The sequence below is a fragment of the Colletotrichum aenigma genome (assembly GCF_013390185.1).
Source record: "Colletotrichum aenigma strain Cg56 chromosome Unknown KSG_Cg56_contig03, whole genome shotgun sequence".
NCBI classification, from domain to species: Eukaryota; Fungi; Ascomycota; class Sordariomycetes; order Glomerellales; family Glomerellaceae; genus Colletotrichum; species Colletotrichum aenigma.
The window spans coordinates 5064548-5090885 of NW_023500909.1; the positions used below are offsets into that span (position 1 = coordinate 5064548).

The 26338-nt window shown below is 51.1% G+C and overlaps 7 protein-coding genes across 7 annotated transcripts; 3 read left to right on the plus strand and 4 right to left on the minus strand.

Annotated features, from left to right (window-relative positions):
* Positions 1-1590: 1590 nt before the first annotated feature.
* On the plus strand, positions 1591-2412 carry CGCA056_v005324 (uncharacterized protein; the record flags this gene model as incomplete). The annotated part of the gene is made up of 1 exon (XM_037320577.1): positions 1591-2412. The coding sequence occupies one exon, from the start codon at positions 1591-1593 to the stop codon at positions 2410-2412; it is 822 nt and encodes a 273-aa protein (XP_037182278.1).
* A 3641-nt stretch (positions 2413-6053) lies between these two features.
* easC-1 (Acyltransferase easC) lies at positions 6054-7478 on the minus strand (the record flags this gene model as incomplete). The annotated part of the gene is made up of 1 exon (XM_037320578.1): positions 6054-7478. One exon carries the CDS (start codon positions 7476-7478, stop codon positions 6054-6056), a length of 1425 nt encoding a protein of 474 aa, XP_037182277.1.
* A 682-nt stretch (positions 7479-8160) lies between these two features.
* CGCA056_v005326 (Satratoxin biosynthesis SC1 cluster protein 4) lies at positions 8161-9429 on the plus strand (the record flags this gene model as incomplete). The annotated part of the gene is made up of 3 exons (XM_037320579.1): positions 8161-8364; positions 8585-8970; positions 9027-9429. 3 exons carry the CDS (start codon positions 8161-8163, stop codon positions 9427-9429), a joined length of 993 nt encoding a protein of 330 aa, XP_037182280.1.
* Positions 9430-9996: 567 nt separating this feature from the next.
* On the plus strand, positions 9997-12167 carry CGCA056_v005327 (Vegetative incompatibility protein HET-E-1; the record flags this gene model as incomplete). Its single annotated transcript, XM_037320580.1, has 2 exons — positions 9997-10843; positions 10912-12167. The coding sequence occupies 2 exons, from the start codon at positions 9997-9999 to the stop codon at positions 12165-12167; spliced, it is 2103 nt and encodes a 700-aa protein (XP_037182279.1).
* Positions 12168-16019: 3852 nt separating this feature from the next.
* CGCA056_v005328 (Isoflavone reductase-like protein) lies at positions 16020-17220 on the minus strand (the record flags this gene model as incomplete). The annotated part of the gene is made up of 4 exons (XM_037320581.1): positions 16020-16319; positions 16402-16728; positions 16791-17075; positions 17137-17220. The coding sequence occupies 4 exons, from the start codon at positions 17218-17220 to the stop codon at positions 16020-16022; spliced, it is 996 nt and encodes a 331-aa protein (XP_037182272.1).
* Positions 17221-19157: 1937 nt separating this feature from the next.
* HGT1-7 (High-affinity glucose transporter) lies at positions 19158-21140 on the minus strand (the record flags this gene model as incomplete). The annotated part of the gene is made up of 7 exons (XM_037320582.1): positions 19158-19306; positions 19366-19908; positions 19973-20253; positions 20321-20461; positions 20515-20635; positions 20687-20866; positions 20930-21140. 7 exons carry the CDS (start codon positions 21138-21140, stop codon positions 19158-19160), a joined length of 1626 nt encoding a protein of 541 aa, XP_037182271.1.
* Positions 21141-24753: 3613 nt separating this feature from the next.
* CGCA056_v005330 (Aspartate aminotransferase) lies at positions 24754-26270 on the minus strand (the record flags this gene model as incomplete). The annotated part of the gene is made up of 2 exons (XM_037320583.1): positions 24754-25824; positions 26091-26270. 2 exons carry the CDS (start codon positions 26268-26270, stop codon positions 24754-24756), a joined length of 1251 nt encoding a protein of 416 aa, XP_037181346.1.
* Between the last annotated feature and the right edge of the window lie 68 nt (positions 26271-26338).

Genomic DNA, 26338 nt, shown 5'->3' on the forward strand with positions numbered 1-26338 from the left:
AATCAAGATGAACAACGCTGATGTCACCATCGTTGGAGTCGGCAATATCGGAGCCGCCATGGTCAGTGCATGGCTTGACTCGGGGTTGAAGGTCGCAATGTGGAACCGCAACATCGATCGACCAAAAATCGCCAAACTTGTGGAAAGGGGTGCAATGTTCGAGCCAAACATCAACGAAGCAATGCATTACAGCGACAAAATTGTCTTATGCGTCTCAACTTACGATGACATTGACGAAGTCCTAACGCCCATTTTACCCCTCAAAGGAACCGAGAGAAGCATTACGGTCATCAACATTACCACCGGCACGTCTAAGCAAGCCCGGGATATGGAGACGCGTCTTAAATCCAACGGTATTGCGAAATATTTCGACGGCGCAATCATGGTCACTCCCGAGCTTATTGGCACCATGCACTCGTCCATGTTCTTTAGCGGAGAAAATGAAGCCGAATTCGAAAGTGTCTCGGGGATTCTCAGGCCGCTAGGAAGTTCTCACTACGTTGCCCAGGACTCCGGCGCAGCAAGCCTCTGGGATATTGCGGCCCTCGCAGCCATGTATGGCATGTATTCCGGGGCAATTGTCGCGCTGAATGTGCTCAAGCGGCAGCGGCCCGATGACCTGGCCACAGAATCACCATCAACTGAAGTACCAATGAAGAAGATTGTGCTCCCTCTCCTCTCGACATTTTTGCCTCATCTAGTCAATCTATCAAGAGCTTTGGATAAGGAGGACTGGGACGAGAACTTTGGAAATCCGGTCTCGATGCAGTTGAAAGGGCTGCAGACCATCTTGACAACCTTAGCAGAGGAGAAGATCAACGCGGACGGGCTCGAGTTGTTTTACCGAATGATGCAGCGAGTGGTGCAAGACAAAGGCGAGAATGCAGGATTAGCTATCATGGGGACCTATCTGCTGGAATGAATAGAAAGATTGAGATCCAAGAAATCTAAAGTAGTGGTCTAGCGATGCTTGTTACAGCCGGGGCTTAGGCAAGCAAATCGGAAACAGGATGTGTAATCAATCTGTTGGATTGGGCAAGTAGAACGAGTTCAAGACCTTGACATGAAATCAAGAGAGAAAACAATACGCTTGTCACTGTAAGAAACTTTTACCCTGCAGTGGCAATAAAGGTTCCACTGCCCTTGTGCATTACTCATTATTGACGGTCAATAGGCTTGTTCGCCGAACAGAAAGAATCGTTGCTCCCTTGCTTCCTGACGATAAACGTGATACTCAAGATTAGAAAATAGCGGCCTATGAGAGTCTTTGAAGCTAGGAAGTAGTTGAAAGCTGTCCAAAAACGCAGTCTGCTGTGTGCTAAAGAATGGCCTGAATAACAGTTTTGCGACGGTTCTGCCCGTATCTCGACCTTATATTCCGTCTGAATCATTCCCGAAATCATATCAGTTCTCAGGTCATTCCAATATAACATTTCTTACCACGAGCCTTTGCCTATCTCATTCAGTTTCACATTGCAACCTCATCATCCACGCGGTTTCCTCGTAACTCGAATACTACCAATAAACAACAAACTCTTTCCACGTTACTTTCATCCATTACACAAATTACACCGTAGCATAGACGTCACGATGTCTTCTCCTAACGACAACGAGTTCGAAACTAGGGTGAATAACATCACGGACCTCCGAGAGTGTATCTCAGGTTCGCGGGAACAGCTTGGCATTGTAAGGACAGCCGCGGGCCGAGCCCTCTTGTTGCAACAGAGAGGATTGGAGTTGAGCCGCGGGGTTACGCGCAACGAGAATGAAATTGCGGTAGAGCTCAGCGAAAACGAGCAGCTTGCCTACGACATCCATCAGGATGTTGAGGAGGGACACAACAACCTTGAAGAGATGGTTGCCGACTCCTCCCCGTCTGATAGCCCTTCCCAATCGACAGACAGATCAGCGTCTCCGGACTCGAATTATGTTCCCGCTGCTGTTCCCGTTGCTGGTCCCCCTCCTGCTGACCCTCCTGCTGCCCCTCCTGCTGCCCCCATTCCTGTTGCCCCAGCTAACAACCCTCCACGTCTCACTGCCAACCAACTCTGCGCCAATGCTCCAGCCTTGGTCGCGACAATTCCAGCCAATCTCCAGAATCGAGCTGTTCAAGAGTGTGCCAGGATTGTGGCTACGTACGTTGCGCGAGCACAAGCTGCAGCTGCAGCGGCAGCAGCCTCGCCTACTGACGCGAATCTCCGCACTGCGTCTGAAGTGGCGCACTCTAGGCTTCAGAATGCTCGAAGGAGACAGGGGCTGTGGACTAGAGTATGTGTTCACTGCCATATGGTTTCCAGCTATAACGAAAATACACGGCGTCATTTGAGAGAATATCACTACATGCGAGACCATCGTTACAACCATTTGAATAGAGCTGAACGTAGAAAAGTTGCCCAGGCTGAGGCACCTTAAGATGTACCTAAGGATCAGGAGAAACCTGTGGGTTCATGTCTACAAATATCAGGAGGCTACCACGGAGCGGGAGATGGAATCCAAGGCTTGCTATGAATTTACATCTTTGCTTGAGAACGATTGATTCAGGTGATAATCACTTCCCTATGCTACGTTCTTTTAAATACCGCGAGGGATGGATAGGTGTAGAAATGCCACGTCACATCACTTTGCGGTTATTTATCTAGTAGTTCAAGCTAATCCTATGACAGATGAAATCTTCTATGCATTCTCCGTCAGGGTTTCTTCATTAACTACAATACAACAAGGGATTCACTCTGTTTGCATTAATTTAGACGCTGCGCCTTTCGAAGGCCAGACTATAGGCGCGCCAGTCATTCCATCTGTGTTCTTCAATCCTTTCCGTTATTGGGTTGGACGATTGAGTGCCAAGCCCGGCAGCATGGTCCAGGGAATGATGGTGGACGCGCTGTTGCTTTGATTTGCGGGGCTCTGGCCATTTTATCCATCTTATATGTTTTCCCCCTTCCCATTGAGTAATACGACAGTCCGCAATACAATAATCGACCGTATTTGCACTTCAAAGCTCTGATTCTTTCATTCAACCTCGCAATAGCAGCGAAAACGCCCTCGGCTTGCATAGAGTTATTGATACGATAGGACAGTCAGTGCCCGAACATCTCCCCTCTAGGCATGAGTCACTACTGATGGAGCTGCTCGAGGCGATTTTATCTGCCTCACACTCGAAGATAGATTTCCATGCTATCGTTATATTAGTGCCTCACCTACAATTTACAGAGCGTTTCTTCCAGCTAATCGAACTGTCTTCCTCAGCATTCTGGTCTGAGGTCTTGGCCTGGCGCTGTGGGATGCTCTGGCTGTGGCCACTCTAGCCCTAGCTAAAATCGAACACTAAGGAGATGAGGGAGAATTAGGATTATTTAGAGATATAGGTTACTACCTAGAGACGATGAGAATTTGGCGTTAGCAACTATTGATGTAGCTATAGCACTGCGCCACGTAAATCACAGCGTGCAGTTTCTCACTAACGAATTCGCTGCGTTAAGGCTCATGGATCTCAAGATGTATCCAGACGCCGCCTATCTACTAAGCTTTATAGAGCGTTTGCGTTTCGTAAAAGCCCACTGCGGTATCAGGCTCTGACCTGCATCACCAAAGGTGGCGAGTCTCAACTGGAAGGGTTTAATATGCTGTATGATTTCATTAGTCTCTGTAGACCTTGGGAGATCTACTAGCTGTCTGATGTTCACTCCTTCATCTGCTGTATGGTAGAGCAGGCATTCTTTTACTGCAGAGGAACGGCGAGGCTGGATAGGATTATAGTGGACAGCCTGGGAACAGAGTTGCAGAAGGAGAGAGCTGCAACTTACCGCAATCTTGGCGTGCCACACAGAAAGGTCGTCTTGGGGCGAGCTCTGCTGGCTGCTGATCTGGAAATTGCAACACCCCCTTAGCAGAGCAGATAGATACAACCTAAAGGGGCCGATATGGGTACTATTGCCCGGGTTAAATTCCTCATGGCAGGACCGTTGCCTGTGAGCATTGGTTCTAATAAAGTGGCAGAAAGAGACGGGGACCCACGTGACGAGTTGCATCGGCGCGAGGATGCTATGCGCCACTTGGAACATGACGAGAACGATGATTCAAGTCCACCTTTTGGATGGGCTGACGCGCATGCTGGCATTAATTGCCAGCGATGGAGCGTGCATTTACGCCACGAGGTTCTGCGAACAGGCCAGGAGGAGCTTACAGCCCGTCAGAGAGGATGGGCAGTGCAAAATTTGGATCAGTGGCGCTGGTTTGATTTCACCTTCTGGTAACGAGATCGTGTCGAGTTGCTGAAGATGCAGTTGCCGGTGTTTGATACAGTTGCGCCTCCAAATAGTAGTAATGTAACATGTGCACAGCACCGAGGGTATCTACGCATCGGTCTAGAGCACCTACAGTTGCGCCTTCTTCATAGAACATTACAGTAAGGTGCTCCGCAGTTGAATTATAATTAGTAATTGAATATATCACTATGATCATGGACACACTAATTCAGATCTTCACCCCCTGGTACCCAACTAGAGTTTTCATATTCGATCTTACTTGAATCAGCGTTGGGAATGCTGTAGCCGTCAGTCTTCTTATGAAAACGCCATCCATATGTTTCTGATCTAACTACTACGCATGTTGCACAAACACCAGTTGCGTCAAACACTACTAGGAGATATGTAAGTCTTCCCCAGGGCGGGGGTGATTCGACCGAAAACTTCCTCTTTGGCTAAATTCTCAATATGGGTCTTCTAGTCCTATTAGAGTGGCTCTCCTTCTGTTGTGTCATCATTATTGTTCTGTCGCTGTCTACAAAGTGCTACTTTACCTGTTGGCCAATGAACTCGGATGATAATTCGGGCGACCTCGGGATGTTTGACATGAAGCTCAAGCATTGCCGAAGATCGACTCGACGCAACGTCTTCATGTCGTGATCGACTGATGAAGTCCTTTCAGCGAAGCGAACGTTCTCTTTCAAGGAACTTCGTTAGCAGTCTCCATAGCCAAGTTTGACGTCTTGAGTTGACTGCCCAAGAGAGACCATTTGTCGAGTTTTGCAACCGTGAAGATTCAATATCATTCCTGGATGTAATATTGATCTCTGCAGGCGCACATAGCCTACACGATACTCCTTTTGTCCCCTCCTCCCCCATTCTGGTTCTTGGAAATCTGTGTCGATATTGGTGAGTGTCGTCCTAACTATCTACTCTAGGTTACTCTCCCTCGACATGTCCATCTGCCTATACTCGGTCTCGGCTGAAACTGTGCCGATATCGTCGTGGCCCCAACAGCCCCCGCCAATGGGCCTGTGATGTCTCTCAGCCCCTGGCCGGGTTTATCACCTCTCTCCACCGGTTTACAAGGGTTTGCTCTCAAGCAACACGAGAACTTGTTGGGTCCACTGTGATGCTGGTTCAGTCCACTGCCAGTGCGATGAGACCATCTACCCTGCTGCATAGACTCAGAGACAGGTGGCCATTAGGGCTTACGAAGCGATATCCAAGAGTATGTATCACCCTCCAATACAAGTATTAAACCACCCACCAGGCTCAACAACAGTTAGTTTAAGGTACGCTACGGGCCTTGGCGGAAAGGCAACGGCTTGCCACTACGTAACATGAAATTGAATGGGTCCCAACTTCATGGTCCACTCTAGCGCCAACACACTGTCACACGGAGTGTGGAACAACCTTCTGATTTCAGCTTCGCTCTCCGGCGCCAGTTCCAGATGATTGGTAGTACACTTGATTGGTGCGTTAATAGATTCGTCCGGTCCAAGAAGCCGCAGGTTTCCCCAGCTTTTCGTAACCACCAATTTCGTTTGAGAAACGTGGATCCCACTGAAGCAGCCCACTGTTTCCTTGCGGTATTCTGAATGCCCCTGCGCAGGCGTCGAATTCTGATGCCGCTGGAAAGTTCGGCGGACTGGATGTTTCATCAAGCTCTTCTGAATTGTGAAAGGGCAGTAAATCAGGGATGTTTATGCAAGACTAGGTAGTATAAACTGAGAAGACATAGCGGGAACCTCTGTTCAAGAACATCACTTAAGGGCTGTTAATCATATTTCGCGAGCCATGAAATCGCTATCGACGCTCGGCATATCTAGTCCAGATCGGATCGTTGCAAAGCTTCTCCAAGCAATCCTCATAAATACCTACAAGCATCTCCCGGCCACCATCGGGGTGTTGAGGATACATCATCTGCATGCCGTTAAGAAAACCACAGCTAGGTGAGCGGATAGCCGCAATCTTGCCACCCAGCGCATGGCCCCAATCAAGATCGTACATCTTGAACTTCTCCCACGACGTCTGCGCGCAGTTCTGGCCAGGCACATCCAGAAATGACGTTGGGATCAGAGCGCCAAGGTCCTTCTGATTATTCACCAGCCGAACGACATCGTTGATGAACGAGCCCGAGAAATCCTTGTCCATTGCAATGATGGCCTTGCGAATCAAGAGGGACAAGGCCGCAATGTTGTCGGTCTCGAGAATCTTCTTGATGGGAAGCTCAACCTGAATGAAACCGAGGAAGCTCCCCATGGCTTGCGGGTGAATCGGCGGCTGGCTTCGTCCCCGGCCGTTGATGGCGATATTGTAAACAGATATTTCGCTGCCATCCAGCTGGGTCATGTCAAACTGAGCTGCCATGATGCTTCGCCAGATCAAAGCTGAGAGCGCGTCGTTGGTGGACACGAAAGACCCGTCATTCGTCTTGGGTTGGGCATCCCGTTTCAGTCGTTCCAGCGAATTCTTCGATAGGTAGAAAATCTGTCCGACATGACCATCTGTTGTCGCGATCTTAGCCAGCTGCGTCGCAGGATCCGTGACAATGGTGTACTCTGGATGGTCTTCGAGACGGCCGGCCTTGCCTTGGGGAAGAGTCTGTGGCGAGTCGTGTGCAATTTGGCGGTCCGTGTAGATGTGGTCAGGATACCGAACGGGATCCACGATTTCAAGACTTTGAGCTCGGCGAGTCTCCTCAGCCCAGACGCGAATCCAGTTGTAGAATGCTTGTACATCACCGACGAGATGAAATAAATTCCAGTTGAGAATCAAGCCACCGCGGATAAAGTTGGCTTGCACAATTGTAATGGGCAACCGCTGTCCAGGGGCAGGCCAAATGGGGCAGCGGGTGAAAACTTCAGCGGGGAAGCTCGAGACTGGGAAACGCTTAGCCTTGAGCTCCTCAAATGAGGCTGTGAATGTTTCTGAATGGCGCAAATCATTGATGATGATGGGCTCGATCTCGTGGTCGGTGATCTTTTGAAGTTTGAGCGCGTTGGCTTGTTTTGCGTCAGGATCAGGAACAGCCTCGCACGCCAACGTCGGGAAGCGGTCCCTGGTGGCCTGCAGGCTTCTGCGAAAGATGTCCGTGATGGCTTCAGGGTCGTAGTCCTGTGGGAGTTGGAATGGAAACAGATAGCGCACCCACCCCCGGGGACTGATCTGCTCCAAGGGGGTAAGTTGGGGGATCCCCGAGAGAAGGTGGAGATCTGGCACAGACCCCATTGCTTCGAGGATTTTCTTTTGTGTGTTTTCGTTTAGACGGGAAAGATCTTTCGTAGTCACCGTAACGAGAATGAAATGGAACGGCATCAAGCTTGTTTATACACCTCCAGCGGCCGCCCTCCTCTGAGAGTTCAACGCCAAGCTAGGTGCCCTTGAAGGGTTCCACTCGGGTAGTCCTTAGGTCACTTCCCGGAGGGCAGATCAATCAATAATGCTCTGTCTTCACTGCGCGATGTTGGTTGATGTGAGCGCCAACGTCTCGTTGGTTCGGCTCCACAAGAGCCACCAAAGTGACGAGGGCCCTCGTTCGCTTGCGTTGGTTGGATTCGACTAAAGAATTGCAACGCGTCACTTTCCTTCAGTAGGAAACTGCTCCGGAAACGAGGAACTTTGGAGACGGGCTCCTTCTGGCTGCATAAATGACTCGTCAGACAATTAGAATGGCGATCATGGGCGAGTTTTGTTCCTGGCCGATCCACTCGCGTACCTAAATGCATGTATTAGGCTGGTCACCGAGATTTTGCTTTGGCTCGAAGGCACGACCCAATGAACGTTGAAATCTGTGCAATTCGCCAATCGTTCATGTAAGCATGTCTCTCCTGTATGACTTTCTTTTGTCATTGGTAAAGGTTTGAACATGCAGCCTCGATAACTTACACCTTTCACGTACCCACTGTTGACAATGGCTGTAGACCCCTTCATTGAGGCAGCCTTTGGGCCGCCTCCTGATGGCGTTGACCTGACCGAGAGCCAGGCCACGAAGAACTATGCCATCGTAATTGTCCTTCTCGTCATTGCTGCTCTTTCTGTTGCCGGTCGCCTGGTCGCTCGCAGTAAGTATGGCGCTGGCCTAAGCCTCGATGACTACGCCATCGTCGTGGCTTGGGTACTTGTCGCAGCAACGGCAGGAATGGTAATAGCCAGTAAGTCCAATGTTTTCTCTCATAGCCATCGTAGTTAAACTTGGATTTTGAACCAACAAACTACAGTTGGCCAGGCTGGGGCTGGTCGCCATGTCTGGGCTCTGAGCGTGGATGATCTAGTCCAAACTTCAAAGGCAAGTTCCGAAAGACGTCACAATCATGAATTCGTACTAACAGCTACAGCTGCTCTATATCTATAGCTTCGTCTTCTGCACCGCCGTTCTATCCACCAAGATATCGATCCTCCTCTTCTACTGGCGTGTCTTCATGGGCAACGTACTGTCATTCCGCTTCTCCATTTGGATTGGAGCCTTTCTCGTCGGCTCATACCCTATCTACTTCATGATCACCATGGGGTTCTGCTGCAACCCACTGTCGCACTATTGGACTCAGTTCAAGGGCACTACAGGCACATGTCTGGACGTCGGCCACTTCTTCTTTATTCTGGCTATCATCAACCTGATCACGGATGTCATACTGTTGGCGATTCCGGTTCCCGAGATCCTTAAGCTTCAAATGAGCAAGGACAAGAAAATTGCAGTGTGCGGCATTTTTGGACTAGGAGGATTGTAAGTGACTGGTTACAAAATCTTTGGTATCCGCCCCGTGCTGACTATCTTTGTAGTGTCTGCATAGCTAGCGCGGTGCGTGTGCACTATCTCAAAGTCTTCTCCACGGCGACCGATATAACATGGATGATGGGTCCAGTAGCGATTTGGTCATCGGTTGAGCCGTCTGTGGGCATCTTTTCTGCCTGTCTTCCTAGCTTCAAGCCATTGCTCCGGGCCATGAGAAGCAGGAACATGAAATCCAGCAGCTCAGGCGACAAGGGATCTATTTACCCACTGGGCTCAAAAGGGACTCGAAGTACACGGCCCAGGTTGAGGTTGGATGATGAGATCGATTTGCAGAGTCAGGCAGTCGGAGGCGAGGGAAGCGGAAGCATGCACAGCGAAAATGATAGCGAGTTTGGAAGCCATATCCACGTCAAGACCGATATCAAACAGTTGGTCAATGGCTTTTCGTAATGTTACACAAAAGTCATGGTGGTACGATATTATCACGTTGTTCAGCTCAAGTAATATGTGGTTCGAGAGCTTGACTTGCGCAGATTCAGAATGGCTCACTACTGATTCTGTCCCTCACAACGGGTAGAAATGCAGACGAGACAAGTCACGAACTAGAGGCAGTATGCTCTACACTGTGGATTAATCCCATAAAGATTATAATTGCAGGAATTCAGCAGTTGGATCATCGTGATATGGAATCCTTCTGATTTCTCCAAAATCTCATTGGCTACTCTTAGGCCTCGACCGTACTACCACCATGTTCGACATTCCCATGATTGGATCGCATTGAACGAATCAGCTCTGGGGGCGTCACAGCCCCTCTTTGCTGTGCCACGAGTAATAACTGGTTCGCTGCCTGCTTGAAGCACTGCCACCCTTGAAGGTAAGATCAGGTCGCCGGCGAAGATGACAGATTAATCTCACTCCATTCTTCAATCCATTTATACTCGGTGCTCCTCTTCACCAACTCAAGGCGGTTTGTTCCATCGCCAAGAACAAAGTCTGATCTATCATCAGAAACCGACCATGCCTCGACAACGGATATCTTGGGACGTGTCGAAAGGTTCATCAGATCACCTGCGGACGCCATCAAACTCCGTAGAAACCCTTTGTGGAGACAAAAACATCGAAAATGACTGCGTACAGACAGACCTACAAGGCGCAATCAGCTTCTGGATTTCTGAAGCAGGAAAGCTTGAGCCAGAGCGCCGTGCACTATTTCTTAGGGTCTCAAACGCAACCAGCTATGAGGGCTTCGTAACTGACTTGGCCAAGACGATCAAGGACACCTCCAATCTTAGCAAAGTCTCGAGACTTTCGCGGAAAATGAAGCCGATATACCAACTTTCGAATTCAATCGCTCCGATTGTGACTAGCGCCAGTCAATTTACGCCTATGCCAGCATCATTGGTGCTCGGAGGCATCACTTGCATTCTTTCGCTCAGCACTCGCGTCGACGACTTCCAAAGCAAATTATTGGAGACTTTGGAATGGATGGCTGATGAGGTAGACCTTATCAATGACTACAGACACGAAAGGATTTTTGACGGCGATGTAGCAGTTGAAGCTTGCGAGATCAACTTAGCCGCAGACATTCTCAAATTCTGTATCGAGGTTACTAAGCTATTCTATGACGATAGCGGAAGGCAAAAGAGCAGCTTGGTATTTGCTCTAAAGGGTCTTTGCAAAGATTTTGAAGTCCGATTCGGGGACATCAAGACAGACTTCAAATTGCACTTGACGTCACTGGAGAAGAGGAGAAACTTGGTTAATGCACGAAAACTGCGATCAGTTCACGTTGGACTTTATGACATTGGAAAGATGCTGAAACGGGAGCATGAAGACAGAGGCAGAGTTGATCGGGCAGAATCAAGAGTGGGCTGGCATCAAGGTAGGGAAACCCATCTTTTTGTCAATGAATTCATGGCTGATCATACACAGAGGAACGACGTCGCCGCTTTTTATACTGGCTTCCGACTTTGGACTTTGGAGAAATTCAGGAGAACAATTTTGAGCGTCGGGTACCTGGTTCCGGTGATTGGCTTTTGGACCATGCAGATTTCCAAACTTGGAAAGCGAGCCCCGTCTCAACTTTGCTGTGGATTCATGGTAAACCTGGCTCGGGAAAGTCTCATCTGGCAGCTCGAGTAATCCACGACCTCAGTCCATCACCATCCCAGGCCGACAAGACTGCAGTAACTTTTGCGTATTGTACCACCACTCAAACCAAGACAAGAATGACGATGAACAATGTCCTTGGAGCCATTCTTGGGCAGTTGTATAAACAGCTTCCTATAACAGAGAGCATTGAAATATTGCTTTCACGCTCAGATAACAGCAGCAAGGAAGAACCGCAGAGGAGTGAAATGAAAGAGGGAATCAGGACGGTTGTTTGTCAATTGCGTTCATCTCACATCGTCATTGATGGCCTAGATGAGTGCAGCCACTTTCCGGATCATCAGTTCGAGGATCTATGCACCTTTCTCGCCAGTCTAGCTGAGATCAAAGATGCGGGGGTCTCAGCACGCATTCTTGTTCTAAGCCGCCCCGAGTACAAAGATGTCGAAAGCGCCTTTTCCATTTACCCGCAGATCCAGATGGGAAACGGTGTAAATGATGGCGACATAAAAGCCTACATATCGCAGAAAGTTGACGGCATCAACACGAGCCCATCTTCAGAGGAACGTGTTGAATTTGAAACAATCAAAACATTGATGTTCAACAATTCAGGTGGAATCTTTCTGTGGGTTCACTTTAAAGCAAAGCACTTCAAAGAAATTGGATGTGTCGAGGATATCAAAGACGCCCTCAACGATACTAAAGAAGGCCTTGATGACCTTTACGGCGAGGAAATTGGAAAGATCATGAGCCATCCTTCGCGATTTGTCCGGGATCGAGCTCTGAGAGCCCTTTTATGGGTTACTAACTCATATCGGTCGCTTTCCAAGGCTGAATTACTGGAAGCACTGTCCATGAAGCCGGGGCGAATGGGGATCAACCAATCTCAGAGGCTCCCGCAAGGAATATCCATTAGCACAGAGTGTGCTGACCTGATTAATGAGATCAACGGGGTATATCAACTTCGACATGCCTCCTTGAAAGACTTTCTCTCCTCGCAGCTGCCCACACTTCTCTCTTATAGTGCCTTCAGCAGCAGGCGCACGCAATCATGGCTGAGACATGTCTTACATACATAAGCTTCGAAGATTTCAATACCCTTCTGGTCCAATCTCCACAACAACTATCTGGCCTGAAGACTCGATATCCTTTGTTGGACTATGCCACATGCTTCTGGGGTCACCACTTCCTGGACAAAGATGAAGCAAGGGCCGAGGATCTCAATACACTCTTAGGACGGTTCTTAACTAAGGAAGCCGCGATTAGACTCTCGATCCAAATACTGGAGTCCCGCGCATTCCAAGACGGGTTTTGGAATATGAGAAAGCCTACAGCCCTCCACATCCTTGCGATCTTCAATCTCGCCGAGGTCGCCGCTAAGATGCCAGCCATCAGATCACATCTCACAAGCCGAGACGATTTCAGCCATGTACCAATTGAATACGCGGTTTTATATCGTCATAGAAGAACAACAAGGTGGCTTTTGGACGAACATCTGAGAAACTTCAAGAACGACCATCATCCAAGCATCGAGATTCTCGAGTCTTGCAAGACTTGGTTGCTGCACAGCGTTGCAGAGGAGAATTGGGACGACATAGTGGAGGACTTGGTGTCAATGGGGTTCGATGTTAAGGCCCGTGACCTTTCAGGAGAGTCTCCAGTTCATGCAGCTGTGAGGACTTCAGCGAACAGTGCTCTGAGTTGCCTCTTGAGATTAGGAGGCTACACTAACGGCAAATCTAACGACTTGCAAACTCCTCTCGCTTTGGCAGCGCTTCACATGAACTCTGAGGGAGTGGAGATATTGCTGAAAGCTGGAGCTGATACAAGACAACCCGGCAAAAGCGGCATGACTGCACTGCACCACGCCGCTGGACTTGGACTTACCGACGCAGCGCGCAGCCTTTTGGACCACGGCGCCGACATCGATGCAACCTGCTCACGCAATTCGCTATTCTTTGGACAGACTGCACTGCACTGCGCTGTCCGAGCAAACATGACGGACATGGTCCATCTTCTGATTCAACGTGGGGCCAGTGTGGAAAGGCAGACATCCTTCGGAGACACGGCGACGTTCATCGCCTGTTACATGGGTCATCTCAACGTCCTTGAGTGCCTTATTCAGAACGGTGCCAACATTTCAGCCTTCAATCCGAATGATAAATCAACTGTACTCCACGTAGCGGCAAAACGTGGGCATCACTCCCTCATTAGACCTTTGCTAGCAGTTCAAAGGGGCCTTTTGAACGCCGTGGATCAGAACAGAGATACCCCACTACTTGCGGCGCTCTACAAAAGTCAATCAGAATCAGCCAAGATACTTCTTCAGTCAGGTGCTCGTTCGGATGTGGTCAATGTCAGCTATTCTACACCCTTACAAGTTGCCATCAACCAAAAATGCTTGGAAGTAGCCAAGTTACTACTGAATGACTATCAAAGTGTCCCGGATCAGCCTGGGCATCACAGAAAGACAGCACTTCATTACGCTGCGGAGAGGGGTCTGGATGATCTGCTGCGGTTCTTTCCAAGCCAAATAATATGCGCAGAGGCAAAAGACAAGAGGGGATTCACACCTTTCCACGTTGCAGCTGCGAATAATCATCATAGGTTCATTTCCTCTCTAATGAAACTAGCACCTCACTCTAATGTAACAGGTGTTAGTATTGATGGCTGGACGCCCCTCCATTTGGCGGCTCGGGAGGGCGCCGCACATGTCGTCAAACTCTTATCAGCATCGGACCCTTCCAACCGCAACGTCAAAGATTTCAAATGTCGACTTCCGGTGCATATGGCTGCTCTGTCTGGAAATAAATGCTGTGTGGCAGAGCTTATCACTTCCGAGACAATCAATTGCCAGGATGCCGACAGAGCAACACCTTTGTGGCTCGCCTGCAGGGATGGCCACCATGACGTGGTAAAATACTTGATTGAGCAAGGTGCCGATGTCAACACCACAGACGGGTGGATGCCCCCCATCTTCATTGCTCTCAATGAACGCTATTTTAAAGTTGCGAACCTTTTGCTGGAAAATAATGCGGATCAGAATGCAGAGGACATATGTGTAAATGGTGTCACCCTATTCCGCCTTGCGGCGCGCTCTGGAGACGAAGACCTTCTCAAACGGTTTTCGAATCACGTCCATAAAGAACTCCTGACCACTTATGGCAATGAAGAAGAACTTACGTTCGATGTGCGTGGATGGGACGCCATGTCTCATGCCGCGAATGTTGGCCACGCCAACATGATCGACATTCTCCTCGAACTGGGAATACCGATCGATGGCCTGGAACAGAGTGTGATCAGTCCTCTTTCAATGGCCGCACAATATGGGTACACAGATTTCATCAGCAAGGCAGTCTCACAAGGCGCTAAAATACGAAACATGGATTACGATTGGACCAGGAGGTTGGGAAGAGATTCGCTAATTCATGCGATCTTGTATCGACGAAAGCAAACAGCCGCCATTTTGCTCGCCCATGGCGCTGATCCAACGATCAGAGACGTTTTCGGAAACTGCGCAATGGATTATGCAGCCAAATATCCACATCTACGAGAGTTGTTTAGTTCCCGGAAAGACGATCTATCTTCGCTGAGTTCAACTCTTCACATTCAAGCCAAAAAACGCTTCGTCGTCGAGGTTGCCCAGAATACCAGCCATAATAACAAAGACGTTGAAAGACACCAGGCGCTAGTCGAACTATCAATGGCATTGCTCCTACTAAACACCCGGTCCAGTATCGAGCAAGCTCGTCTCTGCAAGATTGAGCTGAAAGAGCGACATTGGAAAGGGCGTCTTGAATGTGATTTCTGCTCCGAACCCGTACTGATACCTTCCTATCAGTGTGCGGTTTGTGAAGATTTGGATTTATGCCGGACTTGCTATAAGGACTATTGTTCTTCTACGCCACCGAAAACGATACCAGAGCAAGTTCGAAGGTTATGGAGACTGGAACGTGAAATATTTCCAGTTCTTCGAGTAGCAGAAGTGTTCCGCACTTATGGTGCCGAGACACTTCCAACTTGTTTTTGGTTACTAGGGAGCTTCGCCGACGACTGGATAGACGCAAAGACGAAGGGTTATTTGCGGTGGGCAAAGCGTTGCAAGTTGCGAACAAAGTGGGGACCATTGAAGCCACCTGGTTGGCGTTTTGTTGACCTCCTTGATTGTGTACGGACGTTGAAGTGGCTCGATCCACAAGAGGGGAGCGAACTACAGGCCGCTCAAGCCCAGCATCTCAACAACATTCACGCCGAACTATCCAAAATTTATCACCGGTTCAATCCCCGAAGCGAACCAAACAAGCCTACTTGCAACGGGCATCATTTCCTCGAGATCCTGCCTTACAGGAAGCTTTCTTCCCAGGACCAACACCACTTTGACTCGGACGGCCGACTGACGGACGCGTTCTTTGAAGGATTAGTCCGTCAATACTCGGCCTCTGACGACGATACCGATACCAAGACTGACGGTGTACCAGCCTATGTCATAGTTACATCTGAATCTGTGAGTGAGGTCGAAGAGGATGGTGCCACTTACTCAAATGACAGCGATGTTCGGATCAAGGAGAAGTTAGGGGTAATTCGTGAAAGTTTGATGAGAAATGCTGGATTGTTATTGGGAAGAGCCCCTGGTGAGGCTCGTCATCAACTGAATACTCGCGAAGTTGCTTGGAAGTTGGCACATGCCATGCTTCAAATCCCGTACGAGAGATCACTGTCTAGTTTGTCTTCACCCGAAGGGTTTGACTGATGGGGGTAACTGTTTTCTTACGCACTTGAGCTTTGGGCAAAATACCTGAATTCAAATTTCCTTCCTTGTGCGCTTGGGTAAAAATGCTCTTGTTGCATAGGATAGTTACCCTAAAGGCGGACGCCAATGCTCATCTTAGTACAGTACATACCTTACATCAGATTGTGTAAGATAGTCAAGTCTAGAGCTTCTTGGCCTCCTTTTCTAAGTCATGCTTGAGACTTTCATAGATCGTCACCGACTTCCCGTCAAGAACTTCCTTCAGGAAGGCCTCGAAGGTAGTAGGCTTAAAATCTGAGTACAGCTTAGTGCCATCAATATACCCGAGGAACTCGGCATATTGCGGCGTGTTATCTCCGCGCACGCTCATCGAGTACCAGTACTCATAGAAGATCTTCATCCTGTGATCAAATGCATTTTCCATAAGGGCGCCTGCTGTCAAAGATTCGGTGAGGGCGGCCTCCATAGCCTCAGCAGACATCTGGGAAATAAAAGCAGGTCAGCCAAAGTGGGCCATATCCAATTCGCGAATCGCTGTAGATAAACTGTCGATAAACACTCACGTAGTCCCGCTTGGTAGTTTCGCCACTCATCTTGTCCAGCATGTTGAAAACCTGATTCTGGGAGAGAACGGCGCCATAGACGAGGACCATTTTGTTGATGGTACGAGGATCGGCGATGATGCGCGCAGTGAACTTTCCAACGTCTCTCACGTCCGTTAGCGCAGTGGGAGTGTGGCCATCTCCGGCGATGAAGTTGACCGGCAAGGGCGTAGCAGAGTCGATACGCCCAGAGGGGAGGCGTGGGATGCTGAGTTGGTACCACCAGCCGACGTCAATGACTGTGTAGGGGAGGGAAATTTTCTTTGCGTGGAGAAGAGCCTCTTCTTTCTATGCCAGACACAAGAGTTAGCGCAGACTTCGGGATTTGCGTTCTGCTAGAAACTCCTTACCAGCTTGCGCAGTGTTAACACGCCCTTGGGAGGCGCGACGGTGGCGAAGAAGCAGGGAACAAATCGCTTCACGCCGGCGGCCTTGGCGGCATTGGCGAGGGGGATCTGGCTTCCCAGTCCGCTGACGTGGACAGTCGAGATCAGGACGTCGACGTCCTTGAGGACGTTGACAAGCTCGGCTTGTGGACCCTCCAGATCAACACTGGCGATAGCAACTCCCCTCTTCTCGAGGGCGACAACGTTGGGTTTCTTGACGGAAGCGGGTCGGGTAAGGGCGATGATTTCCTGGTTCCAGAAGTATTAAGTCTCAGGGACAGCTGTAAGTCTGGAACGGGAGGCATGATACCAAGTCTAGGATGTCAGACTCAAAAAGAGCGTTGATGATGGAGGTGCCCGTCTCCCCTGATCCGCCTACGATAGCAACCTTCATATTGGCTGCGGAATGTCAATAGCAGATTCGTCAAAAATGTGAAGAATACTTCTCAGTTTCCGATACCAAGTCGATAATAACTCAATCAAAAAATTGATTACAGTTGAAGCTGTGAGTACTTATAAGTCGCTGGGTGTTGACAGACTATCAACGCTAATTGAACTGAGCGACGGATACAAGTCCGCAACTGATTCGTACAAGCGAAAGCGAAAGCGAAAGCGAAATACGAAGTCCATGATAGACCGTATGATCTATCAAGGACTATTTCCGCAGTACTTCTTACTGCTAATCTGGTACCAAGTGAAAGTCCGCCGCTGATTTGTAAGAATGTGCGGAGTTGGCTCTGTGGGCCGCATCGTCAAACGCCAAGTCCACCAATTTATGTACTACCACCTACCTACCAGATGAATCATGCTAACTTCTGCTATTTCAGACACCTCTTCTATTTTGACAAATCTGAAGGTATCTTAGAACTGCCTGTGCCGCGCCTGGTGTGACTTGCTCTGATGCTGGCTGGCTTCGATGTAGCTTGCCGTGTGAGTCAGACCCCGAAGGCAACCATGACGACCAACCTTTACGTCCCTTCGTTTCCTCTGGTAACCTTGACTCACTACATAGACCTATCTTTTGGCCTTAATCCCAACAGCAAGAAATAACAGTCTCTCGTGGTGTAGTGGAAACATGCGTTCTTGTCGCGGACGCGCCCCTGGTTCGATTCCGGGCGGGAGAGAAATTCCTTTTTGCACCTGCGTCTCATGAGCTCGGCTGTTGGGGCCGATGAACTTTCATTTGCCAAAAGATCATATTGAGTAAATGTATTATTCACTGAATGTATACGGTCTAGAACAGCAGTTTTATTCACTTTGCGAAATCTCTTAACGTTTAAGCTCGGAATGTGAGTTGCATATGCTTAATCTCTATATCTGTGCTTGTATCTCACGATAATCAAACATCACAGAGCCATCTTTAGGAGATTTAAGCTTTTGGTGCGTTGATCATTCGGAATCGCGTCTGGATTGATTAATCTGTACAGAAAGCAACCCGCAGATTGTTATGCAAACTTCGAGACCACCCTCACGTTTCTGAACAGTAACTCAGCGAGGTTCAAATTTATAAGAGCCAAGAGGTAGATTGTACATGTAAGCTTACCGAACAAGACTGGAAGGCAGCAATCATGACCTACCTTGTGGTCCTTCACTTGCCACAATGAGTCACTCCCCAAGCCTGCCTACATAGTCTTCTCTGGTCGTCTAAACTTTCAACAACAAGCAATGAAGTCTCTCGTGGTGTAATGGTAACATGCCTCCTTGTCGCGGTGGCGCCCCTGGTTCGATTCCGGGCGAGAGAGATGTCTTTTTTTGTTGCCTGTTGAGAACCTACCTAGTATGCATTGGATGATGCTTTTTGCCCCCGTGATGACCATGCCACGCCAACCAAGACTTTATTTCCTTCTTCTAATCAATTGTCTTTGCGCAACTCTTACTGAGTATAGCTGTGCTTAATGTGACGTGCCTTGTCCCGAGCTCCTTCTGCTCGAGCTCGCCGAGCGGAACTCATGGTTGATGTCGCAGCCGGCTCCGAATCTACGGCCCCACCTCCCCGAACGCAGCCCCGCCACGGAGAAGTATTGATGTCGGCATGCCAGACAGTGGTCTCTAATCTAAGCATATCCGAAGGGCCAAAGAATCATGCAGCTCGCCTCAATTCACTGAAAAGAGTACGTTCCATAGGTACCTCCAAGAGGCCGTCCACATAACTGGATGTCCGAACGAGATTCGTAAGTTTCGTGAGTCCGTCTGACATCCTCACGTGTGTACACCGAACGAGCAAGAATGCTTCTCGTAAGTCAATGACTCAATTATTTGTAGCTATTATCAACCTATACACATGCTGCCTCCTTCGCTTGTTGAGAACCGTTATTTTGTGAAGCCACTTAATTAGACCCTAGACTTGTTTGTGACATCCTCCACAGCCTCAGCCTGACCAGTCGCCGTCTTACAATCACCAATCGGCTCCATGTCCTCGTGGTGAATAACCTTCTCAACAGCACCGTTGGCCTGCTCAGCAAGAGCCTTGTCCTCAAACACTGGGAGCGAACGGTCAGCCACGTCATCTTCATCACACTCATCACACACTGAAACTCACAGAAAGCCAGCTCCTCGAGCGTGCGCCCCGCCGTCTCGGGGAACATGAAGTACACAAACACGACCTCGAACGCGAGCCAGCAGCAGTAGCTGATCAGATACCGCCAGCTCGCGTTCTTGATGCCGATGGGGTTGACAAAGGTGGTGAAGAAGCCGGCCATGCGGCCGAAGAGCTGGAAGAAGGAGATGCCGCGCGAGCGCAGCGCGTACGGCCACAGCTCGACGAGGTAGGTGTACGTGAGCGCGTTGTAGCCGATGTTGTAGCAGGGCGAGTACATGAAGATGAAGAAGATGGTCGCGATGGAGGCGGACTGGTTCTTGTAGTCGTTGTCGAGGGCGTGCACGGCGCGCTCCATGGAGATGGTCCACGAGATGTAGCACAGCAGCAGCGAGATGGTGCAGGCGAGGTACATGACGCGGCGGCGGAAGCGGCGCACGAGCAGCGCGACGGTGACGCCGCAGACGAGGGACCAGCAGGCGATGCCGACGTTGATCTTCTGCTTGGTGAGGGAGTCGTTCATGCCGATCATGCCGAGGAGGTCGCCTGGAAAGGTAGTTAGGAAACGACACGCTGAAAGCCGCCACGGGATGTTTTGGGAGAGCAGTACCTAAGTAGTATGAGATGAGAGTGTTTCCGCTCCATTGAGTGAAGAGGCCGAGCATGGAGGTGATGAGGCAGCGGCGGCGCATGCCAGCGGTGCGAAGGAGGTCCATCCAGGATTGCTTGGAGGCCTCCATCTCGAGGGTGATGACGGTCTTCATCTGGGCGATCTCCGCCTTGACGAACTCGGAGTTGGGGTCGCCCTCGGCGTGGTACTTTACGAGGATCGCGTTGGCTTCTTCGGTGCGGTCCTGGGTGATGAGCCATCTGGGGCTCTCGGGAAGGAAGCTGGGGCGCTCAACGTTAGGTGTTGTCACTGGGGATGGGGAGAAGGGAGGTAATGTGGTTGGCTTACAAGACAAAGCTGATTTGCAGGAGAGAAGGGCAGATCTGGAGCAGCGACGGGATGCGCCAGGACCAGTTGCTCGCGATGTTGTTGGTGCCGAAGCAGATGGCCGCTGCTGTGATTTGGCCAACAAAGTAGGCAACGTTGAAGCTGTAGAGCTGTCAGCTGCATTCTGGAGGTGTCCGAATGCGAGAGTGGCTTACAGAGAGGTGAGAACTGGACGTTCCTTGGGGTATCCGAGTTCACCAATCAAAGATGAGCCAGAGACAATACAGGTCGGGATACCAAAGCCGAGAATCATGCGGGCGACGATGTACATGCCGACTGTTGGAGTATCAGCTACCACGATCAGTAAATGCGGTGTAATTTACACACCATGCTGCGAGAATCCTTGGATCAGAGCTCCCAGGATCATGATACAGCTCCCGCCAAAGATGGACCATCGTCGTCCAAACTTGTCGTTGACGATAGGGATAAAGGGAAGCGACAGGATCGCTCCCAGCGAGTACGCAGCCGCGATGATGCCCTTCAAACTACCCTCCGGGTTCCCGAAATCTAGCAGGCACAGTCAGTCTCGGCGATGCTTCCCTAGCTCTCCTCTTCCGTGCGACTACTCACAATCCTTCCAGGGCTCGACGATCTGCAGCGCATTGATCATTTGCGAGTCGAAGCCGGACGTCAGCTCGATGCCCATGCACGTCGGGAAGAGCATCAGGTAGAGGTATCGCAGGTTCGGCTTCCGGTACCACGGCACCTTGTCCTCCTCCGAGATGCGGGTCAGGATGGGGTCCGCGGCCCCGGTCTCCTGGGCGCGCTTGATGGCAACCATTGTCGCTGGTCAAGACCTCGCAGGCTTGGATGTTTCTTAACTTCGGTGAGTCAGAGTCCGAAAAGGCGGACGAGGCAGAAACGACGGGAGTATCGCGGACGGTTGGGGACAACAAAATGGAGAGAGAGGGAGATGGGCTCGATAGAGAGGTTATATCCGCTTTCATACAAGACGGGAGTATATGCTACCGAGTCCAAGGCCTGGGGTTTGTGCAGGCTACGGATACCAGTGCGCAAACTTCCTCGATCCAATTTCCAATACCAACGCGTCTGCTCGACGAGGTCCCACCCCGTCCGTCTTTATATGCCACTACATCCGCCAGTGTTACCCCATGCTCGGATTCCCGTCTGGCCTGCTTCTCCAAAAGCAGACGCAACAACACTGAGTACCGGGCATGGGGGTGGTTGGTTGGTTGGGTGTGGTTTGGAATAGTCCCGAGGGAGGGCATGCTAAGGCGGGAGGACGGGAGTGCAAAGCGACGCCCAGGTGGTTGAAGGCCCGAAATGAAATTTGAACATTGCAAAAGAGCCGGATGGTGCCAAGAGGCCGGGGTGTTTGCATTTATCCATCCAGTCAGATGGCGGCGCGGTGCATCTCAAGTCTCCATTCAGTTGCTTTTTTGACAGGGGGACCAGGGAACGCAAGCGGCGGTCCTCCGACTCCAGGTTTCAAAGGAGCCACTCAGAATAAGACTGCGGGGAAGAAAAGGGGGGGGAGCTATTCTCCCCCACACATGGTTACACGGGTTTCTCCCCCATGGGCAGCGCTCACATGGCCAGATGTTGGATGGTTTGTGCTTAAAATATGGGTGGGTGAAGGGCGGTAACTCCGCATCTTGTTTGGTGAACCGTGAGGGGGAACGACGAAGCAACGGGCTAGCTCCAACTTTGGATATGGGGAATGGCTCAACGTCGATGTTGGTTTAGACGAGGGTTGCTTGGCAATAACAGGGACGATGGCCGTATTCGGTGATTCGGGACGAAACTCGAGCGAATCAGACTCGAGGTTCTGGCGGAAGTCCGAGTTGGAAGCCGGGCTTCTGTCTTACCACCTCCCGCAATGCTTGCTAACATGTTTCTGGCAGGTTAAAAAGGATTCATCCGTTCTCAGGCGGTGTTCTGGCAAATCTGATTTTGGAACAGGGCTAGTGACTCTCAAATGTGCGACCTCTGTCCAGTGTTGTATCGAAACCTCCATGTCAGAATGGCGGCATGGCGCTTACACGAGTCCGAACATGCATACGAAAAGAGCAAGGTGATCGGGGGTGTTGAGAATGCAGGCATGCTCATGCGGACCTCTGCCGAGAGCGCCTCCTCGCGGCACAGCTCATCTAGCTGAGGCGGTAGGGGCAAGGGCTGCGGGGGATCAACACTTTCTTTTTGGGATTTGTTCACAATTTTGGCTGTGCCTCAAATGGGCGAGGCATGCCAAGATGGTGATTGAAGCGGCATGCTGGCCCATTGCGTTGTCAGGTGAGGCCTACTCTGATCAATTACTCTGCATGGAGGAATGATGGACCCAAGACGGCCGGCGTTGCTGGAAGCTATCCCGGGAGAATGGTTAGACGGAACGGCGGAGATGTAACCTTACCATGAGAGCTTCAACACGAGGACGGGAAAGCATGGCGCCTTCTTTGCTTTTCGGTTTTCTCCATACACTACAGAGAACGGATGGTAGTAATTCTAGTTCAAGGACCAAAACCATTAAAGGAGGCATTATGGCTCTACTCCATAGAGCACGACTGTCCAAAGACGGGATGAACATCGCAGGGTGTGTCGCCCGGCTAGGGGAATAGGCAACCTCCAATTTTCCCCAACGCCAAAAACTACCACACCACCCCGGCAGCAAAGCCAGACAGATCCTCCAGTCATCTTTCCCCCGGCAGGCATAACCACCAGGAAAGAGATATTGCCTTGTGGGGGAGGACAGTTCCGCATTCCCAATGGCACACACCATAGCAATCTTTGACTCGTCCACCAATTCCAACGGTCCCTCTTCTCTCCCACCTCAACCAAAGTCCGGCGGAATAGCGGAATAGCAGACATGCCCCGGCCAATACTTTCCGCGTCAACCACACTTTATCACAGAGGGGACAAACAAACCACCGCCGCATCGTGAAATCACGGAGGCACACCCCACAAAACCTACACCAGCAGGGGTGCGCAGCCACTCCCGTCTGCCGGCATGGGGCATACCGTTAGCCGTAAACACCCGAGAGAAGGGCCGATTGCCGTGGGGGGATTCCTTCGCCCTTCGGGGTAGATAACCGGGACGTCGTCCCTGAACTTCTCACCCGATGTCCTCCCATGCCCCTTTCCTCTCACCCAGGACCACCCGTCCGCCAAGGAATGGAAGAGAAGGAGGATTCGACCATGAACGCCACTTACGAGACGAAAACTAGACAATTGACTCGATATACCTTGGGACGAACCGAATGAGCGTATTGCGGACTGCGACTGCTGTTGTGTCGAGGTCGACGATCATGCTGTCAGAGACTGCATACGTCGAAAACCTTTTGCTAGGGAAAGGTGAGGATTGGTTGGAAACTGGATGAAAAGGAAAAGAAAAACAAAAACACAGACATTTGGCCAAAGGCGCACCATCGAGACCGAACCGGCCAATCACCATCCCGGCTCTCACTTACACCGGGCAACAACCCTGACGGCTCAGCTCTGAAGAAGCTTACCGGCTGATTCTTCCAGAACCGGGCCACAATTCTTCTTGAATATTCGATTGCAGCAGCAGCACGCGCAATACCAGCTAAACTTATAACATCCTACGTCGCTCTACCTGCCGGGAGGAAAACACACAAAGCAGCGAAGAAAAGGCCATTTTCCTCGCAGATCTCTCGCCTGAGAGCTTTCAGAGAGAGGGAGGAAGCTGCATCAGAACTTACAGATGCAGCATGCAGCTGAGCAGGCATCTTTCGATCGACTTTCGACTCGCAAGTTGCTGAAGCCGAGAACTGGGATGCTAACCAGCCGACCAGTCTCGAAGACGCAGCTTCCCGTGGAGGCCTTCAACGTAGATCATAACCACTACATTTTCGCCAGGAGACAGCTCCACGATGCGACGTGTCGAAAAAGTTGGGTCCGGCGTTGGCATTTAGCTTCGTTGGAGCAAATGTGCCGGCATATGGTCACATGCCCAGCTTTTTGACGAACGACATGACTACGAGAGCAACCCCACGATCGGGGCCGCATTCTGGGATTTTCAGCATCACAGGCAAGAAGCGTGCGGTCATGTTCTAGTCTGTACACAAGTCCAGGAACCTTATTTGCGGTTATGGCTGGGCCACAATTGGCAAACTTGACGACGTCTACGCCAGGCAGGGGTGATTAGATGTATCATGGCAAATTCAACACTGAACCAAAGTAAAGGTAAGCCCGTAGCATGTCACATATGCCAAAGTGACGCAGTGAAAAAGACGTGATGCTTGAATACTCCAGAGCTGGGAAATCTATTCTCTTTTTTTCCATTTCCTGCCGCATGTCCCTTCGGCCGTCAATCTGTTCATCAGACAGTCATGTAAAGTCTTTAAAAAAAGCTCCTCCCAATCCTCGGGCCGCCTTTACAGCCCGGGTCCCAATTGGCATGCCACGCACATAATCGTCTACTGCGACTCGCGAACGACCTTGTCAACGGCCTTGGCAAAGTACTCGACATTCCTCGTGTTGAGACCGGCCATGCTGATGCGGCCGTTCTTGGTCATGTAGACGTGGGCGTCCTCGCGCAGCTTCAAGACCTGGGCCTCGCTGAGACCGGTGAAGCTGAACATGCCGATCTGGTCGGTGATGTGGTTCCAGGTGCCCGGGGTGCCGAGCTCCTCGAGCTTGGCACGCAGGACCTTGCGCATCTCGATGATGCGGCCGGACATGGTGCGCAGGTTGTCCTCCCACTCGGCGAACAGGGCGGGGTCGTTGAGGACGGTGCTGGCGACGCGGGCACCGTACAGCGGGGGGTTGGAGATCTCGGAGCGCTGCAGGATGGCAAGCTGGGAGGCGATGCGGGAGGTGGTGTCGGCGGCGTCGGAAGCCGGGGCGGTGACGAAGTGGAAGCAGCCGGCGCGCTCGCCGTAGAGGCCAAAGTTCTTGGCGAAGGACTGGGCGATGAGGAGCTCGAAGCCCTGCTCGATGAAGTAGCGGACGGCCCAGGCGTCGCGGGCGAGGTTGCCGGAGGCGAAGCCCTGGTAGGCGCAGTCGAAGAAGGGGAAGTGGTTCTTCTGGCGCAGGAGGGCGGCGATCTCCTTCCACTGCTCCTGAGTCGGGTCGACGCCCGTGGGGTTGTGGGCGCAGGCGTGGAGGAGGATAATGGAGCGGTCGGGAGCGGCGGAGATGGCGGCCTTCATGCCCTCAAAGTCGAGGCCCTTTGTCTGCTTGGAGAAGTAGGGGTACTGGGCGATGGGGAGGCCGACATTGCCAAAGATCTGGTTGTGGTTCGCCCATGTCGGGTTGGAGATGTAGACGGTGCGGTTGCCCTTGTAGAACTTGGCGAGGAAGAGGGCGCCGAGATGGACGGCACCGGTGCCGGAGATGGTCTGGACGGAGGTGGTGCGCTTCTCGCGGATGGCGGGCGAGTCGGCGCCGAGCATCAGCTCGTTGGCCTTCGAGGTGAAGCTGACGATACCGGCGATGGGGGCATATTCGTGGTTGAGTTCAGGGTCGTTGCGGAGGATCTCGTCGGCCTGTGCAGTTGCATCATGGCGGGGTCAGCGGGGGTGGGTTCACGTTAGGGGCTTAGGTAGGGGCTCAGGAAGGAAGGGAAGTGGAGGCGGCATGAGGGGAAATCTCGTCAAAAATAGGTGGTGCACCCATCGCATCAGCCGGTTTGCGGCTGCCGGGTGACGCAGCTGAGCTTTTCTGCGGGTGGGCCGGAGGGTTCGTGACGACAGAAAAATGCCACGGAAACGGGTTGAGAAGCTGTGAGAAGCGGCAGTAGAGAGGAACGCACCTTCTTGACGACGGGCAGGACCCAAGGCTTCGCGTTGTCATCGCGGTAAGCTCCAATGCCCAAGTCGACCTTGTCCTTGCTCTGGTCGGCCCTGTAGGCGGCCATCAAGCCGAAGAGGGGGTCCTCGGGAGCTTGGGGCACCGTGCTGGCGGGGAAGTTTGTCGTTGATACGGGCGCCATGATGTGCTGTGCGATGTTGCGTATTCTCGAAAGGGTAGAGTTTGTCTGAGGAGAGGAGGAGGATGAGG